Source organism: Leuciscus leuciscus (genome assembly GCF_965113295.1).
Source record: "Leuciscus leuciscus genome assembly, chromosome: 1".
Taxonomy (NCBI): Eukaryota; Metazoa; Chordata; class Actinopteri; order Cypriniformes; family Leuciscidae; genus Leuciscus; species Leuciscus leuciscus.
This window is the reverse complement of record NC_138725.1, coordinates 10,189,113-10,207,111: the sequence shown is the minus strand read 5'-3', so window position 1 is coordinate 10,207,111 and position 17,999 is coordinate 10,189,113. Positions and strand designations below refer to the sequence as shown.

The 17,999-nt window shown below is 39.6% G+C and overlaps 2 protein-coding genes across 2 annotated transcripts; both read left to right on the top strand.

The window, feature by feature from the left end:
* Positions 1-1,001: 1,001 nt before the first annotated feature.
* Positions 1,002-3,748, top strand: LOC309508338 (uncharacterized protein; the record flags this gene model as incomplete). The annotated part of the gene is made up of 5 exons (XM_082182928.1): positions 1,002-1,140; positions 1,243-1,353; positions 1,584-1,796; positions 2,362-2,472; positions 2,601-3,748. The coding sequence occupies exons 2-5, from the start codon at positions 1,263-1,265 to the stop codon at positions 3,746-3,748; spliced, it is 1,563 nt and encodes a 520-aa protein (XP_082039054.1). The 5' UTR covers positions 1,002-1,140; positions 1,243-1,262.
* Positions 3,749-14,170: 10,422 nt separating this feature from the next.
* LOC309505417 (uncharacterized protein) lies at positions 14,171-16,497 on the top strand. The gene is made up of 8 exons (XM_082178779.1): positions 14,171-14,319; positions 14,679-14,772; positions 14,876-15,075; positions 15,167-15,284; positions 15,371-15,462; positions 15,575-15,681; positions 15,890-16,066; positions 16,215-16,497. The coding sequence occupies exons 3-6, from the start codon at positions 15,022-15,024 to the stop codon at positions 15,659-15,661; spliced, it is 351 nt and encodes a 116-aa protein (XP_082034905.1). The 5' UTR covers positions 14,171-14,319; positions 14,679-14,772; positions 14,876-15,021; the 3' UTR covers positions 15,662-15,681; positions 15,890-16,066; positions 16,215-16,497.
* The last annotated feature ends 1,502 nt before the right edge of the window (positions 16,498-17,999 follow it).

Here is a 17,999-nt window from a genome sequence, read left to right as displayed (position 1 = left end):
TACATACCCCACCTTTAACTAAAAAAAGTTGGTTTAGGGTTTAGTTACTGGGTAACTAAACCAACTTTTTTTAGTTAAATTTTTTATATATATATATATATATATATATATATATATATATATATATATATATATATATATATATATAATTTATTTAACAAACAATAATATCTACGTATTACATAATGGCGTAGTTTTGCGTTGCGATTACGTAATGACGTCATAACGCAATGACGTCACAACGTCATTTAGCAACTTTTAGCAACAAATCGATCTGCCTTTAGCAACTTCCCCTGAAAATTAGTTGGCAACACTGATTTCAATTCACACTCGACTCGGAGTCGTAACAGGAAGATTTAAGCACATCAAGAGCGTTAGATGAAGTGGCAGTGGACCTACAGTACAGTCAAGTGAGAGCAAATCTTCAAATGCATCATATTTTTGCCAGCGATGAAGATCTTTATTAGTTGAACATCTTCGTAAGCTGTCTGTGAATGAATGATTCCACAGGAGTCAGGACGATATATTCGATTTCATTTCACTCAGGTAATACATTTTACAACCAAACAGATTATTACGCCACGATACTAGAAAGTATGACATTACCCGTTTTTTGGACATATACATTAATTTACATTAAATAAAGCTCCCATTGTTCACAGTTTATGAACACCCGCCATCCCGCGGTAGTGTGTGTGTGTGTGTGTGTGTGTGTGTGTGTGTGTGTGTGTATTGCGCAGTGGCGTGCGAACTCGACTTGAAAACGAATGCCTTTGCCTGCCGTAGATAGTTAACCAGTTAAAACATGCTTGCAGAAATATACATTTGATTATATTTTGGAGAACTGTCAGAAGAAGATTCGTCGATGTACTTTTTTTTTTTTTTTTTTTTTTTTTGTGTGTGTGTTCAGGTTCAGTAGCAGTCATGAGCGCGAGCACATGTGAAGAGTTCTTAACTCTTCTCTGTCAATAAGGCTTGCTAATGTGTCGTCATCATGACGTCATCATGACGTATTCCCAGTGGTGAACGCAAAGCATTTTGGGAATCCGCGGCACAAACATAAGGCGCCAAACTTCATTGCATGGAGGGAAGGGAAGAACGCAGTGTTCAAGATGCCGTCTACCTGCTGTGTTATAAACTGTAATAGTCGTTCTCACGATAGAAGTGGCATAAAGCTTAAGAACGTAATATCCTTTTATCGTTTTCCAGCGTGGAAAAATAATAGTACAAGCCATGTTTCAGAGGTGACAAAAAGGCGACGAATGGCATGGATAGCAGCAGTAAGGAGGCCCAAGATTACCTTCGATAACACTCCACCACACATGATGGTGTGTTCAAAGCATTTCCACAAAGGTAAGTTACAATTACTCTCTGTAAATGTTATGTTGTGGGCAAATAACCAGCGTGTTTTGTGTGACTTAACCTGACCATTAGATTTGCCGTTAGGCCAATGTCAACTGTTAACTAGCATGAAATGGCTAGAAAATGAGCAAGTTACCAATGTACTAAAGCGTAACGTTAATCAGTTTTAAATGTTGTACATCTAGGCTACATAGCAATTTATTTGGTGACTGTGTTTGCAGGCAAACCTGCCTATGAAATGTTGGAGTGTGATCCTGACTGGGCCCCTTCTCTGTACCTCGGCCATACTGAGGTCAAAGCTACGAACACAGACCGGTTCAAGCGGTTTAGGAGAAGAGCGACGACGAGGTCACAACAACAGCAACCCCCATCGCGAGGCACTGACAACACTGGTCCCGAGGCTGAGTCGGATAATGCAGCACCTTTATACCCAGGTAAATAGTAAAAGAATACAATATACACTACCGTTCAATTTTTGGGGTCAGTAAGATTTTTAATGTTTTAAAAGTATATTCTGCTCACCAAGGATGCATGTAATTGATTAAAAATGCAAACAAAAACAGTAATTTTATGAAATATTATTACAATTTAAAACCGTTTTCTATGTGAATATACAGTAAAGTGTAATGTATTCCTGTGATCAAATCATCATAAGAATGATTTCTGAAGGATCATGTGACACTGAAGACTGGAGTAATGATGCTGAAAATTCAGCTTTGATCACAGGAATAAATTACACTTTACTGTATATTAACATAGAAAACAACTGTTTTAAATTGTCATAAAATTTTAAAATTTGAATTTTTTTGTGTGTTTTTTTTAATCAAATAAATGCAGTCTTGGTGAGCAGAAGAGACTTCTTTTAAAAACATTAATAAAATCTTACTGACCCCAAAATTTTGAACGGTACTGTATGTTGCCTCCTGTGTATAGCTAATCTGGATTCATTAGGAATAGAGGTTGTGATATGACACAATTTCTTTTTATGGTTACTGTCAGACACTTCACCTGCAACTGAGATGGAAGGTCCCGTGAATCCACCCCCATCGCCGGGCACTGTCCACACCGATCATGAGACGGAGTTGAATGAAGCAGCACATTTGTTCCCAGGTAAATATTGGTAACAGATGCAAGTAGACTCAATATATTTATGTCCAATGGTGAAAACAGTGGGCCCTGGGCATCAGGCAAGTATACAGAGATTTACAGTTTATTATTCTTATTGTTATTACAATTAGACTACTCTGCACCTGTGGCTGAGATGGAAGGACAAGAGACTCAGCCCCTACCACCAGCCCCAGACAATGCAGGGAGAGAGGAAGATATGGAAACTGAAACATCAGGGGATGATGGTGCTCCAATGGGGAATGCAGATGAACAACAGAAGTGCACCATGTGTGGCCTCAGACTCAAAGAAATAATCCGCTTGCAGGAGGAGAATCGAAAACTGAAGGGAGAGCTCTCCAAAAAGGCCCTGGATGAGAATTTTCTCAAAGACAATGATTCAAAAGTGAAGTACTACACTGGCCTTCCATCTTTCAGTCTATTGATGGGTGTACTGATGCAAGTCATTCCCAGTCTACCAAAAACAAAAGAAAGAAAACTCTCCCATTTTCAAATGCTCCTCCAGACCCTTATGCGCTTAAGACTTGATCTGCCTGTCGAACATGTTGCACACCTCTTTGACATTAGCCGACAAACCGCATCCAATCTGTTCACTGAGACCATCAATGTACTGCATGCACACCTCAGCCCTTTGGTGTACTGGCCAAAGCGACATTGTATACAGGCAAGCATGCCACATCAGTTTGTAGAGATGTTTGGGAATCGTGTTACTGTTATTATTGACTGCTTCGAGCTTTTCATTGAAAGGGCACAAAATCTACGTGCAAAGGCACAGACATATTCAAACTATAAAAGCAGGCACACAATGAAATATCTCATTGGCATAACACCACAAGGTACCATCTCTTTCATTTCCAAAGGGTGGGGGGGGCGTGCCAGTGATAAACAGATCACTGAGAACTGTGGCTTTCTTCAGAAGCTCTCGCCTGGAGACCTAGTGTTAGCGGACCGTGGATTTGATATTAAAGAAAGTGTTGCCCTTGTGGGTGCTACGCTGAAAATACCTGCCTTCACCAGGGGCCACAGCCAACTTAATGCAAAAGATGTGGAAGAGACCAGGAAGTTAGCTCATGTCAGGATCCACATGGAGCGAGTGATAGGGTGTATGCGCTCTAAGTTTAACATATTAAATGACACAATACGCCTGGGATTTGTTGTGCCTTGTGAGGGGGAGGATAAGACCTTGCTGGATAAAATTGTGGTTGTGTGCTGTGCTTTGACCAATATGTGTCCAAGTATTGTTGTGAAGTCGTCGTGTTAAAATTATACACCATGCTCACATCTAATATGTAAATGTTTTTTTTGTTTTCCAAAAGATTTTGTAATGTCTCTTCTCACATGTAATGATTTTTAGCCATCTCTGTAAATAAAATACACAAAGACTGAATGAAATTCTGCCTCCTTTATCTGTATTAACACAATTACAAACTCAATTACATAACTTGAATAGAAGTAACAACCAACTTAATTTCAGTTTCTTTACATATTTAACATGTAAATACATTTAGATCAAGACATTTACATTATAAAGAATCCATAGAAAAGAACTGGAAATGTATGAGGTAGGTTGTGGGTGATAAGTCACAGACATGTGCAAGCATCGCATTGCCATGACTCTTCTCTGGCTGGTGCGCTGCTGAGTCCCACGCAACCTAAATGGAACCACTGTATAGGACAGTTCTGATTATCGCAAGCAACCATGTCATCAAGCTCTTCAGGCTGTCTGCAAATGCACCACAACACAGCCTTTTCACATGCCCTTCTTTTGGTCTGGGGGGTGTTACCTGGCTGCAGTGTGGCCAATTTGATTGTTTTTTTTCGTGCTCGTTTTTTGTTTTTGTCTGTGGGCTGTGAATCAAATAATGGCACAGGTAGCTCAGCTGGAGGCACAGGTAGGTCAGCTGGAGGCACAGGTAGGTCAGCTGGAGGCACAGGTAGGTCAGCTGGAGGCACAGGTAGGTCAGCTGAAGGTGGGGTGCTGGTAGGGGCTGGTTGGAAAACCTTGTGCTTGGGTGTTTTACCTGGATGTAATGTGGCCAATGTTTTTCTGACTGTGTTCTGTGCTCGTTTTTTGGGTTTGTCTGTTGGCTGGGAATCGGCTGATGGCACAGGGGGTGGGGGTTGAGTGTAGTGATGGGCTACAAGCTCAGGTAGGACAACCTTGTAAAAAAAATGTTGTGCGGTTGGCAAAAGCGTCTCCCAAAGTTCTACATCAGGCATGACACGCACAGTTGCAAGGCTTTTGGTCGTCCAAACAACAAAGTCACAGAACTGTGACTCTGTGACAAAGATTTGAGTTTGTACCTGTTTGTAGTACTTGTGGGTCTGCTTCAACACCATCCTTCCTTCTGTGAACTGCAGACAAAACTCCTTGTCAGTACATGCCTGCAGAATGTTCTGGTCCTTGTGCTTAAAAGGGCATTTAATCTCCACACATCCTTTCCCGCAACATGCACAATGCACAAGTGCATCAGGAGTCGCGCCTATTTCAGGGAAAGAAGGGTTGATTATGAATCCACAGTGTTCCACTTTCATGTCCCTGTGCCGCAGCTCCATCTGTGTGATGTAGGAGACCCTTGCAGTATCCTCTTTTTCTCTCCCCCATTTAATGGCCTCTGGGCCATTGTCAGTCTTTCTCAGTGAAGGTTTCTATGGACACCTTCTCCACAGTTGACTTTGCTGGTCTGGTTATGGAGGTGGAGACAACAGCGTGCATGATGGAGGCGGTTATCCTTCCAGCCCGTGTGCTGTGCCATATGTCAGACTTGTGCTGCTGTCTTGTGTTCTTTTCCAGTGCAGCTGCCTCTGTGGCTGTCACTGCCACAAGGTGTGTCAGGCTCTCACAGTGTTGAAGCAGGACCGACAAGTCACAGCCATCCATTTGTGGATCGCGAAGACGCAGCAGTGACTTGGGCAGGACACATGGCTGAATGGGATCAGCATAGAGGTGGCAGAATTCCTCCATTACAGAGCACAGTCCGGACCTGTGTGCATGCATGAGTTCTGTGAGGGGTTTTAAATCGGCAAGTGTCTTCTGCGGTAAACATGTGCCACCTGAGCGGGTCCGGATCTTGGGTGCTGTGCTGGTGTCTCCACAGACTGACCGATCAAGTCCCTTTTTTCGGGCTGAGCTTGTTGTAAAATCAATAGTATGGCCAGGCACTCCCTGCACTTTGGTTATATTGGAGGGCATCACCCAGTATGCTTCAACATCTGTTGGAGTCACATTTCCCCGCAGACGCACAGCTGTATCGATCTTGTACAGGAGGGCTGCCACATGTGCGCACTTCTCTGCCACTCCAGCCATACAAGTGCAGTGAGCGCTCTCCACTTCCCCAGATGCTGTAAGTATGACCCATGGCTGTAGGGGCTTCTGGCTGAGTCGCATGGAGTGATTCACCTAAGACAATAAAAGCATTATTAATAGCTTGTAGAGAAATACAAAACAGTACTAGTAAGACACATTGAGCTATTTGATGCATGCAGCCAATCAGGGGTACAATGTGGTTGGAAGTGGGCTGGGGATGGATGGGCTTACCTGCATACTACACTGATTTGTCCACAACACCAGTAAACTCACTCCCTTCATACATACAACACACTGCCCCCAGCCCCCACATGTAAACCATTCATCACCTTTACATCATTCATCCCTCCCCTCTTTCTTAATGCAGCCCTTAGCTACCCCGACCCTTCCTGACCCTTATCGTGCGTGTCTCAGGCTGGACCACCAAAGGAAAATAAATGTCTTAAGCCTTGTATTTTTTAAATAAGTTTTATTAATAAAGTAAAGGCATAGAACCAGTTTATTTGTAGTGCACTGGCAATAGTTTTATATAATTAGTTTATTAATTAAATTAACAAAAAGACTTTGAGATATGTTTGGTAATTGTACCTGAATTAATTTAAAATTAATTTGCTATATTTCAGATCAATATATTTGTTTTCCTTAAAATTTTAATTAACAGTAACTTTATTCTCATCTTAATTATAAATAATGTATTTCTGTATAAAATAATACTACCATTAAAATACATTTGATTTTCTTTTTTAATCTAAGTGTAACTTAAAAATAAACAGATTATAGCTCTGTTTGAGGACAATAAATTAAAACCAATGCAATATGATGAATGTCCAAAAGATGGCATTGATAGACTGTTTTTAAATGAGGTTGGATAAATATTTTTTGCTTTTAAACTGTGTGTGAGAGAGAGAGAAAGAGAGAGATTTTGGTTGGGTGACAGTTGTAGGTTACAGTTTGACAAGAGTTTACAGTTTCACAAAAGTGTACACAAATATAAGTAAACACTTTACACAATTGAACAAAATGACAGAGTATGTTTTTATGTTTCCACTGTTCGATCGCGCCAGCGCCTCTCCCACACACACACACTTACACACACACATAGACACACCCAGACACACACACACACGTTGGTTTGTTGAATTCTGACTGCATGCAGATAGATGAGAGAGAGCGAGGAGTGTGGTGCTTAAAACATTAGCTTACATTTGAACGGACGACAGTTTTCTTTCCCACTTTTACGATCTCCAGGTCCTGGACCCATCCATCTGTAAAAAAGACCTGGGCTTGCTGCAGCGACTTGAAGTTACTGAAAACTTCGTGTGTGTATGCACTAACACTTAATATCATATAGTTGTATATATATGGGTGCTGGAAGTTGGGCAACAGTTTGACGTCCCTTGACCAGTCGCTCTGCTCGTAAGGATCCAGTCCTTTGATTCCCTTTATTTTCTCGTCATATCTCGTTTTTGCATTAGGATTTAGTTTTAGGCGGTATGGTCCGACAATGTTTTCTTTAGCCCGCTGCATTTTGTGGGATTATATTCTGTTTTTCATGCTAATTTTTCATTATTTTCATACCAGAACACTAGCCTGCTATGCCAGCCGGGCCAAACATACCCATAATTCTTTGCGTTCTGATGAGGTTGCCGCCCATTTCGTCACATGTCTTAGCGATCTCTATACATGCCTTTGAATGCAACACTCTGCAGATTCACTTTATTTCGACATTGTCTAATAATCCAAATGTAGTTGTATAAGTTACTATTATACAAACCAGAGGACAGGCAATGATTTTCGAGCTATACAGATGGCAGAAATATTGCTTACGTCTCTCTTCTGTTTTTGTTGCAAAGATAGCTGATAATAATAGTAATTTAAATAAACAAAATCTAAATAATATCATATTTTATATATATGACGACTTAAGAGGCAAAAGCCTCTAAGTACCATCTGAAATTTTCTTCTAAAATAGCATTTTTATCAAGCTTGTATGTTTATGTTCACACTTAAATGGCAATGAAAAGTAGCCTACCTATTAATTGTCATTAAAGTGAAATTACTGAATTTAAATATACGAGCTTGATAAAAATGATTGTTTTAGAAGAAAATTTCAGATGGCACTCAGAGGCTTTTGCATCAAGTCTTCATATATATATATATATAGGCCTATATGATCCGAAGTAACTAGTTACTCGCTACTTGAGTAGTTTTTTCATTGGATACTTTTTTACTCTTACTCAAGTAACTATTAAGATTATTACTTTTACTTTTACTTTGAGTAAATATTTCTATACTTGTACTTTTACTTGAGTACAGTTTTTGGATACTCTACCCACCTCTGATGATTCCCATGACGGATAGGACTGTACCCTTGCAGGACTGAAAGACATTTGCAAGGTATCTAGATAAATGCTATGCGGATATGGAGTATGAACTTAAAAAAAAACATTTGAGCGTTTGGAATATGTCTCCACAACCGCAGACATATGGACTTGTAATAATAAAAGCTTCCTTGGAATGAGCGCCCATTGCATTAATCCTGTGAATTTCAGCCGTGAAAAAGCTGCCTTAGCCTGTGAAAGAATCAAAGGAAGTGACACATATGATGTGATTGCAAGTGAAATAGAGCAGGTGCATTCAGCATTTGGACTGTCATTGAAAATCACAGCGAATTTCCTTGAAGCCTGCAGAATGTACAAGCCTACTGAGGAGTCCTGAGACGAATTGGATGACGATGAAGTGACATTCACAGATGTCGGCCAGGCTCTCTCAATCAATTTGCAATCAAATGGGGATTAAATGCATCACAGAAATGGAGTATCATTTCCTGAAGGAATATTGCGCAATACTGAAGCCCCTCGCCACTGCCTTGGACATGCAACCCGTTCTCATCTCAGGGCATCATATAAGGCCGTTTTGTCACGTCCTTCGGCGTTTTCTGCCCACGCATATAGCACCCTTTTGCGTATAGATGACACGCACATGGCTTTCAACCAACTTCAATGTAAAACCATCCGCGATGTAATTACACGCTCAGGGCTTCGCCAGTCGTCAATTCACCTCAACATTGATCGACTGCACAGACTAAAGACGTTTTCAGCAACGACTTATGTTTGCTCTATGATTAGGATTGCCTACACCTAATATAGGAGGTCATTGTTTTCCATTATTTATCTTTCGAGAGGAGATTTTCGCCATTTTCAACACCCTTATCGTCTGTGAGAGACGCGCGCGGCTTAACCACCTCCAATGCAACCCATCCGCGTTTTACAGGACGCAGTTGGACTTTGCTAGTCAATCCAAGTGCGTGATATCAGACGCTTTCAGCAACAGTAGCATGCGTAGGCTACAATTTCGTTTAGTTTTAAATAAGCCTGTGGTAGCCTACTCAATTTAAACGTGAATGTGTGCTAGGTATCCTAACTAAAAACACAACAATATAGGTTCCATCATCCCTTAATTGCCCGCAGGAGTATATTGGCCGAATTCAACACACACCCTTTATCGTGTGCAGGGCCGTGCAGAGACCTCTGGAGGGGCAGGTGCTCAAAGTATAAAAGGGGGCACATGGAACAAGGCTTTAAATAGGGCTGTGCTCAAAATATCAATACAGCAATATATCAATATGGATGATTCTGTATCGATACGGCAGCAAATGCATTGATGCAGTTTTGAAAAAGAAACAGAACAGAAAAGACTAATTTTAAGTTTAAGAGTAAAAAAAAAAAAATTATGTGCACCTATTAATAACTCTGGGATTAGAAACTGAAGTATCTTAAGTTGTCCCAACCTGATGGATTTTTTCTTCTCTGTTAAACAGAATAATAAAGAACAGCTGTTATAGTAAACTGTGTAGGACAAAATCAATGTGGCCCATGTTTCGTAGAGTACAGTATAGTTTTATTTAATGCCATGTCAGCATCTGTGGCTACTTTCATGGCATAAACTGATTTACAAAAATACAAGAGTTACATTTATACAATGAAAATAAAAACAAAGCAAACAGAAAAAATACAGCAATTAATACTTTACAAGATTTTTAACATTAATGTGGTACCTGTTCTGGTAAATTCTTACTAAAGTCCTTAAGTGAGTGTGCTGCCTTTGCTGTTGTTGTTACTGCTGCTGCTGATGATGATGATGATGATGATGATACTGCTGGAGTTGATCTGAGACTGTAGACATTAAAACAAACATATAGGAGATATATTAGCTGATTAAACCATTTTTATGTGACCATGACAAGATGTAAAGATAGCTGACAGTGTTTGGAACTGGCTCACTCGCTCACTGACCTGCTGTAAAGCTGCAGACTCTGTCCAGGCTGTTAGGGGAGATGTTCACAGAGGCTGCTGCACACAAAACATAAGATACTGGTAAGCCTTACCAGTGTTGTGATCATTTTTAAGGCACTCTACGTTTTTTTTTTTATTAATACTGTAGAAATAATAACAATAGTTTAAAGTATAAATAATAGTTTTTAGTCAAATAACATAAAAAGACCAGACCCTCTGAAACTTGTCTCTCTCAAACAGCAAGCTAACGTTACTTCTACAGCCTACACACAGCAATATAAACAACATCTCTGTCTGCATGCTCTCTTCACGTCGTTCTTGCATAATAATAATAATAATAAGTAAACAAACATCAAAAGCACTTCGCTGAGAATGAAACACCACTTACCAGCAGCCGCAGAGTTGAAGATATCCTCTGGTAGTGCGCGTAGCCGCGCGAAATTAAAAAATGTGCGTGCAGCGTGAGGAATCGTCCCGGATGAGTTCGTAAGGTGAAAGGTCATCATGTGGGTCATTTTATTTACGGCTAAATTATTATTCATTAATTTTACTAATAGTTAGATTGGGCAGGCATCCACAAAAGGGCCTTTAATTTAAAAAAAAGGAGAGGAAATTTTGCCTTGACAAAAGGGCACTTTGGGCACCAAGGGGCAAAAGGGCAGGTGCTGGAGCACCCAACGCCCCCCCCCTCTGCACGTGCCTGATCGTGTGTGAGAGACGCTCATGGCTTTCAACCATCAATGCAACCCACGGGCGTTTTACAGGACGCAGTTGGACTCGTTAAATATGGACGCTTGGCCAGGACCCCTTGGCGGCGTCACTTTTTAACGCACTGGGTATACCTTTGGCGTCATTTTTCAACGTGCAGGGTAGTCCGTTTGACTTCTATAGAACTCTGAACCGGAGCCTGCGGCGTTGAAATTTGACGTCTTGGGTAACACCGCAACCCGTCTGCTGTGTATGGGTCGAGGCTACAATAAATACAAATAAAAAGGAATAGACTACAATGAATGATCTATGCCAGGGCTAGTCAAATGGCGGCCCCCAGATGATATTTATCTGGCCCTCCAACTGGTTTTTGATGTTTAAAAACCCTCGAAATCTGATATCAAAGTGCCCTCTCTGCGCATAGGTTTAGCGCGTTCGGCAACCGCATTCAGCGGTGAGTTTAACAACGCTCCACAGCAGGTAAAACGGCATTCAGAGGTGAGTTTAACCAAAACAACGCTCAACTGCAGGTAAAACTGCATTCAAAGGTGAGTTTAACAACGCTCCACGGCGTGCAAGTAATTAGTTTAATCGTTTTCTTGTCATAGGTACTGGTACATAGGTACACTGCTTTAACTAGAGCATGCTGGGTAACGTATTTTTATCGGAGGTTTGTTGATGTTAATAAATATATATAATATGCTACGATTGTGTTCAATTAATATTTTATTTTTTATTTTATTTTTTATTGATTAAATTCTCTAAATGAATAACGCTGACGTCACTGTATGGGGCGATCCCAAGGTCCATTGCGATTTCCCACTTGGTAAGTAGAAGAGTTAATTAATAGAGATGGATACTATTCTTAGGCTGAATCCCAATTCTCTGTCTTACCCCTTCCCCTACCCCTACCCCTTCGTCTTACCCCTAGCCCTTGTCCCTCGAAACCGAGTGGTAAGCGCTAGGGTTGAAAACATACCCCTATGAAATGAGACGCCACTTGGTTACGTCATCATACATCATACTCCGGCGTCCCTGTGTGATACAGGACAGTATATTGTAACGAGTGGAAATAAGTATGGCCCCTTTAAGAGCTGCGCGCTCTCTGTTGAACAGGCTGTAATGGTATTGTGCCGTGCGACTCGAATGTATGTGGGTCATTTCTGTGTTGATGCTCATTATTCTTGCTTTGTTTTATTGAGTGACGCTGTGGAAGTCAAGGTGGAGCGTGTGGCAGACAGTTGCAGGAGTTTGATTTGTCAATAAATTGCGAGTGAATAATCGCCTCCGTGAGTCTGTCTGGCCTAATACTTCAGCTGCGAGCTATCCTTATTTTGTTTCCCTCCTAACACAACGCGTTACAATATGTTAAGCACGTATCTTTTTCCCGGACATGTCGCCTGGATTTCGGGATCACCCAAAAATGTCCGGGATTCGGCTTTTGCTTTCTGCCGTCGCTATTCATTATGCACAGAGAGTGTTGTTTCAACCGGACTGAATTCATTCAAACCGTTGAATCTGAATGTAGTGTTTAACGTACATGAACGCTAAACAAGTGATCGGTTTATGTGCGTTTTAGCATTGCTTAAATTCCTGTGTTTTCGTATCAGTCGGGATCCGTTTGAAGCTGAATACATGACCTGCAAAGCTGGCACATACGTGTCAGTGTCAAATAATGAAACGTTACACATAATGAATGGCGACTGTAGAAAACAAAAGCCGAATCCCGGACATTAGTCAGAGAAATGCGGGACTGATTGTGCAAACCAGCAATGTATCGTTAGCATAGCCTAGCGTAGCAGACCAGCGATTTTTAAAAACGTTTAAAAACGTTTCAGTTAACAACATGGTTGCAAATATATATGTACATGACTGTGTAGAGTACAAAACACGACTGTCATAATTTTTCAATCAATCATTTAAGCCGAAAATGAGACTTTCTTGATGGTATGCCCGCCTTTGTTGCCGGTTGCGCAGTGCATTCTGGGTACCCCTTGGTTTCAAGTAAGCTCGCGAAAATTCTTGGTTTTAAGGGGTATCTACCCCTTCCCCTTAGCCCTACCCCTTGATCAAAATGAGAATTGGGATAGCCCTTACTCTCACGTGAACGAGCAAAACTAAGGGGAAGGGGTAAGGGGAAGGGGTAAGACAGAGAATTGGGATTCAGCCTTAAATTTACACATCTAAAAACTGTTGAATCAGGACAAGAAGTTGTGTTTAGAACCTTTAGATGTGTAAGGTGGCAATTTCGTATGACGGTAAATAATAGAAGGCATTATAAAAATATAGCTTGCTGCACCAAATGTGCAGGCTAGCAAAGTTAGCTAATTGAATTCAAGTTCATTTTTGTCGCATATAATCATCATGTATCGTAGGGGAATGTAATATTTTCAGTATTACATTAGCCCACAACTATTATCCAATATTAGAAATGTTCAGATGAAGAACAGTTGCCAGATTGGTTTGTTTTACAGCCTAATTGTTTAAAATCCACGCAAAATTATATAATTAACACCCAAATAAATCTATAATTAACAATACAAATTAATTCATAACTACTAAATTGTGGCTCATCACAATTTTTCAATATGAAATAAAACAATTAATGTGTATAATTAATGTAACAAGTAATGCTGTCATAACTTATTGACTGATTTATATATATATATATTAGAAGTTCTGCTGTGGCTTTGTTTGGAACTTTTTTTTTTTTTTTTTTTTTTGCGAAATAGAGCAAAACTTACATTGACAATTTTTGTCTAATTTCTATCTAAAATGTAATTAACAATATTCACTTCTTGTTTATTGAAAAGGAATATCACATACAATTTAGCCCATTCTGGCAACACAGATGAAGAGAATACTGGTGTAAAATGTTCAATTCTGTTTTTTTTGTTTTTTTTCTTTAGGTCCCTCTTCGGCAGCTTCAAAAATTATTTTTAGCCTTACCCCCTTAACATAATTCAAGTGTACTGTATGCTCTTTTTCAGTCTGGCTTGTACCTGTGGAGATGCCTGACAAAATCTGTGGTTGTTCACCAGAGTTATTGAGGGTTAGTCCAGGAAAGATTGTTGCTGTTGTCACAATGAATGGTAAGAATGTGAAGAACTTTATTTTGTCCTGTTTGAGAAGCATCTTTAAAATAAATATATATCCATACGCGACTCCCTACAAGTTTGACATAGATATAAAACTAAAAATATATGAAGTATACAAAGTAATATATAAATAGTACAAAGAACCCAAACCCTGGTTTACATTACAGTGGATGTGTTTTTGATATTTCCAGGATGACATGATCTAACCATGCCCGAGTTAATTTGTGAGGCATGCCAATCCACTTGGACTGCTGGAGTCGATGACTTAAACAGAAGTGACTACTGGCCTGCAACCCTTCAATTTGCCACAGTTTATGCCACAGATGTCTTTTTTTCATTTGAAGAAATGAAGATGGCGGCACCAGGACTGTCCTGCCAAGCATTTTTAAGAATACTGAATCAGCCAACGGTCCGCTTTGGTCGTGTGAGTATTGAATTGATCTATCCTGCAGTGTTGTTGATATCTTTGAGTTGTTGGTTGATAAGCAAGATCTCAGCAGACAGTTTTCTGAAAAGTTTTTTTGAGTGGGAGGCTGTGAGATTTGAGGTGGACAACATATGCAAGGAAGAGCCCTTCAACTGTCCTGCATGCACCCTAGATGTGCTTGCAGTTTCAGTTGATGGAAACCGCAAGCATTACCGTTTCAAGAATGCTGCTAGCTACTCCAAACTGTGTATCACAGTGTTTGTATTAATAAGAAAACATAGCTCTTTAATGTGAACTAAGAAATCTCAGATTTTAAGTTATAAATTGTTGTCAATCATCAATTGTTGTTTTTTTAGATCTGAGGAACAGGCCATCTTTGAAGGCGTCTTCATAGCCAAGGATGAAGACGTAAAAAGATTTGTAGACCACATTCACAACACAACCAAACATGTAAAATTCTAGATGATAATTAGACTACAGCACTATAATAACCTCTTTCTGAAGAGTTTGTTTACGAGAGTCTTATTTTCATCAACAATTTTCCATATTGTAGTTCAGTGGAAGAAGTGTTTGTGGAGGGGAGTGGTCAGCAGCCAGAGATACCTCCCAAAGATCTGCCAGCAAGGTAGACGAGGAGGGATTGGAGCTTGTGGTGTGTCGGCACGGAGTCCTGCTCCAGAGCTCCAGCACCTTCTTAACATGAAGCCATTCCTTTCGGTATTTCATGCCAAAGCCCATGATTTTAAATACGAGGTAAGGAAGTGTTGCTATGTGATAGAATCGTATTATCTAAACTGAACATCTGCAAACATCTGTTTATTTTATTTTTTTTATTCTTAACCAGGTAAAATGGAGTGGGGCATATCAGGACGGTGCTGGTTTAACACTAGGGGAGGAGGTGGAACAGTGCAATGCCTTCCTATCTAGGATTGCAGTAACCAGAAAGCATATGTCAAAAGCAGGTAAGATGACCACATACTGCACTAGTTACATCCTTACATAATACGTAGGAGGAATATGGTAACATCATATTTTCTTTGTTTTTCAGGATGCACAGACATGCTGACTCTCATGGCCATGCGCTGGAATCAGCAAAAGTTCAACAATTTGGCTATCTCACTGACCCGCCGATATCAAAAGGTAATGACATCAGTAGAATTAATTTTAGATGTTCAGTACTGCATGTTAGCAGTGTATGAAGCTGTGCATTGAACATTTGTTTTTTGTTTCTTACCACTGTTTGTTATTGTAGACCACAAAAGCTCTGCAAAGCCAGTTACAAAACCTAGAGTCCATGAAAGCGCAATTGACAGTGACAGCGAGCCAATTGGAAGAATGATGTAAAGGATTGGGCTGACGGTGAGGAAATGATTACTTGTAATACATTTAGTCACAAATAATTGTAATTGTTACTGTTTGTTGACTGCTTCTGACAAATCTGATACATAATGACACATAACCCACAATGCTTCAAATGTCATTCTGTAACCCCATACTATTTCAGAGATTCTTTGAAGGTTGATGTTTAATACAAATTCTTTATTTATTTATCATAAATGCATTCCAGACTCTGTCGATCTAAGGACAAAGAGAAAGGCGTTTGACATCATCATGTCAGTAAGGAGACTTGAGGAGGAGCAGAAGATTCTTGTTGCAGAGATGGACCACCATTGGAAATCTCTTTCAACTCGTTCCGATACCCTCAGAGAGCTGTCCTGCTTGTTTTCCAGTGAGATAATGAAAAGTATGTATTTGTAATAAATTACATAAACATAGGGTTGCCCCGACCAAAGATTAATATTAGGGGGCAGCCCTAATAAATATACACAACAATGATGACTGTTTATAAAGTTTCTAATGCTGGTCTTATATTCTTGTGTTCCTCTTTTAAGATTCGCAATGTGGCCTAAGTGAAGAAGGTTTGAAAGGTCTGCAGAGCATCATCCTCAGAAAGCGACATCAAATCAGAGAAATGAAGGTGCAAGCAAGAGACTGTTACCTGCAAGTTTTGTCTGGAGCAGAGGACATCAACTTCTTGTACAGTGCTTCAGCTGATGAGTACGACAGTGACTATGAAATATCTGATGATGGACTGTAATCTACAAGACAGTAACACCTTTCATACTTCTGGACAATGACCTTAACTATTAATATAAAGCATGTAATAAAATCTGCTTTTTATCACCATAAATATAACCAAAGTGTTACCTCTTCTTTCACATACATAGAAATGTGTGCATGCATGCACTGTGTGGTACAGTAACTTTCATTAGTTGAACTGTAGGGTGCTGTATAACAATTGAAACCTGTTAAGAGACATGGAAGAAGCAGATTATAAGGAAGAACACCATAATGATGAGGAATAATTTTCTCCCCAACATAATATTCAATGTGCTTTCTGTGTAATCTAGTACAGGTTTCATAGTCAACTGATGTGATTCTGTGGTACTCAGAACATTTCACCACTCAATTGTGTAGATTTATCAGCTGTGACCTGATTAACAGTATAATGTTACAGTTTTCTGGATTGCTAAAACACATTTCTTGAAACTCACATTCTCAAAACCTTAAACACAAAACCAAATTTTCAAACCACATTCAGAGAACATCTGACTCTTATGGCAAAATCAAACAATTGCCTCAAAACCATTTTATCTGTGCTCAAATCAAACAATGCTTTCAGATCATACACACATCAGTCAATATTATAAACACTACAGATCATTCGTTAGACACTACAGAGAAAAACGAAGAGCAGAATCCGAAATAAAAGTATATCGTAACTAAGTAAACAAATTTTGCAATTGCGTAAAAAAAGTATAGTAATGACAACTTACAGTAGTAAGGTGAATAAATTGTATACTGTATGCACTGCAAGTATAGTATTGAAGGTCTGTATATTCAGCACTTTTTATACTGTGAAAATACAGTGACCCAACTGCAAAAGACAAAAAGGTTACAGTAAAAAACTCTAAATGAAAAGTGTTACAGTCACTCAGGAGAGTTGTGCAACTAGAGGAATCAAGGTCAGTGAGAGAGATTTTATTCTGCTTCAGCATCATGTCTTCATGTTGGTCCGGCCTGATGACTTCTTCCACATAACAATGTCATCTCAGGAAAAGGGAAAATCCCTAAAGCAGATCCAGCCTTGACAACATTCTTCACACCTTGCTCTTTCTCATCCTCCTCCTCTTCCTCTTTGTTCACCACCTATTTCACATACTCTTCTTCCTCCTCTCCCTCTTATATTGTTTCCATCCATTGTTGGTAACATTCAGTGTAACATTTTGAGTCAGTTTTGGCACTCTGAACTGACTTGTATGATGTACAGTTGGTTTGGTCTCATCATTAGAAATAAGTGAACAATTTTGAGTAGTTGTGTGTTAACGATGACAACTGTGTTGTAGTTGTTTAACTTTTGCCTGCCTGTGTTTAGTGTTTTGAAACATAAATGTGTCAGTGCGAAATGTGTTTTAGTGAGTGAGAATGTGTTTAGAGTTTTGCCAAAAGAGTGCATGAGATTTGCAAACAGTGTTTTAACTACCTGAACTTGTTTAATGTTTTACAGAAAGAGTGATTTACTCGACAAATTCGATTAGGCTATTGAGAATTTGGGAGGTTTAGTGTTTTAGCAATTCAGAAAAGGTATATTTTACAACATTTGTAAAATATTACTG

Bases quoted from the DNA above. Each gene is read 5' to 3' on its own strand.
- LOC309505417 (XM_082178779.1), top strand. From the start codon at position 15,022: ATGAAGCCATTCCTTTCGGTATTTCATGCCAAAGCCCATGATTTTAAA. The intron at 15,076-15,166 runs GTAAGGAAGTGT...ATTCTTAACCAG, and splicing joins CCCATGATTTTAAATACGAG to GTAAAATGGAGTGGGGCATA. The intron at 15,463-15,574 runs GTAATGACATCA...TTGTTATTGTAG, and splicing joins TGACCCGCCGATATCAAAAG to ACCACAAAAGCTCTGCAAAG.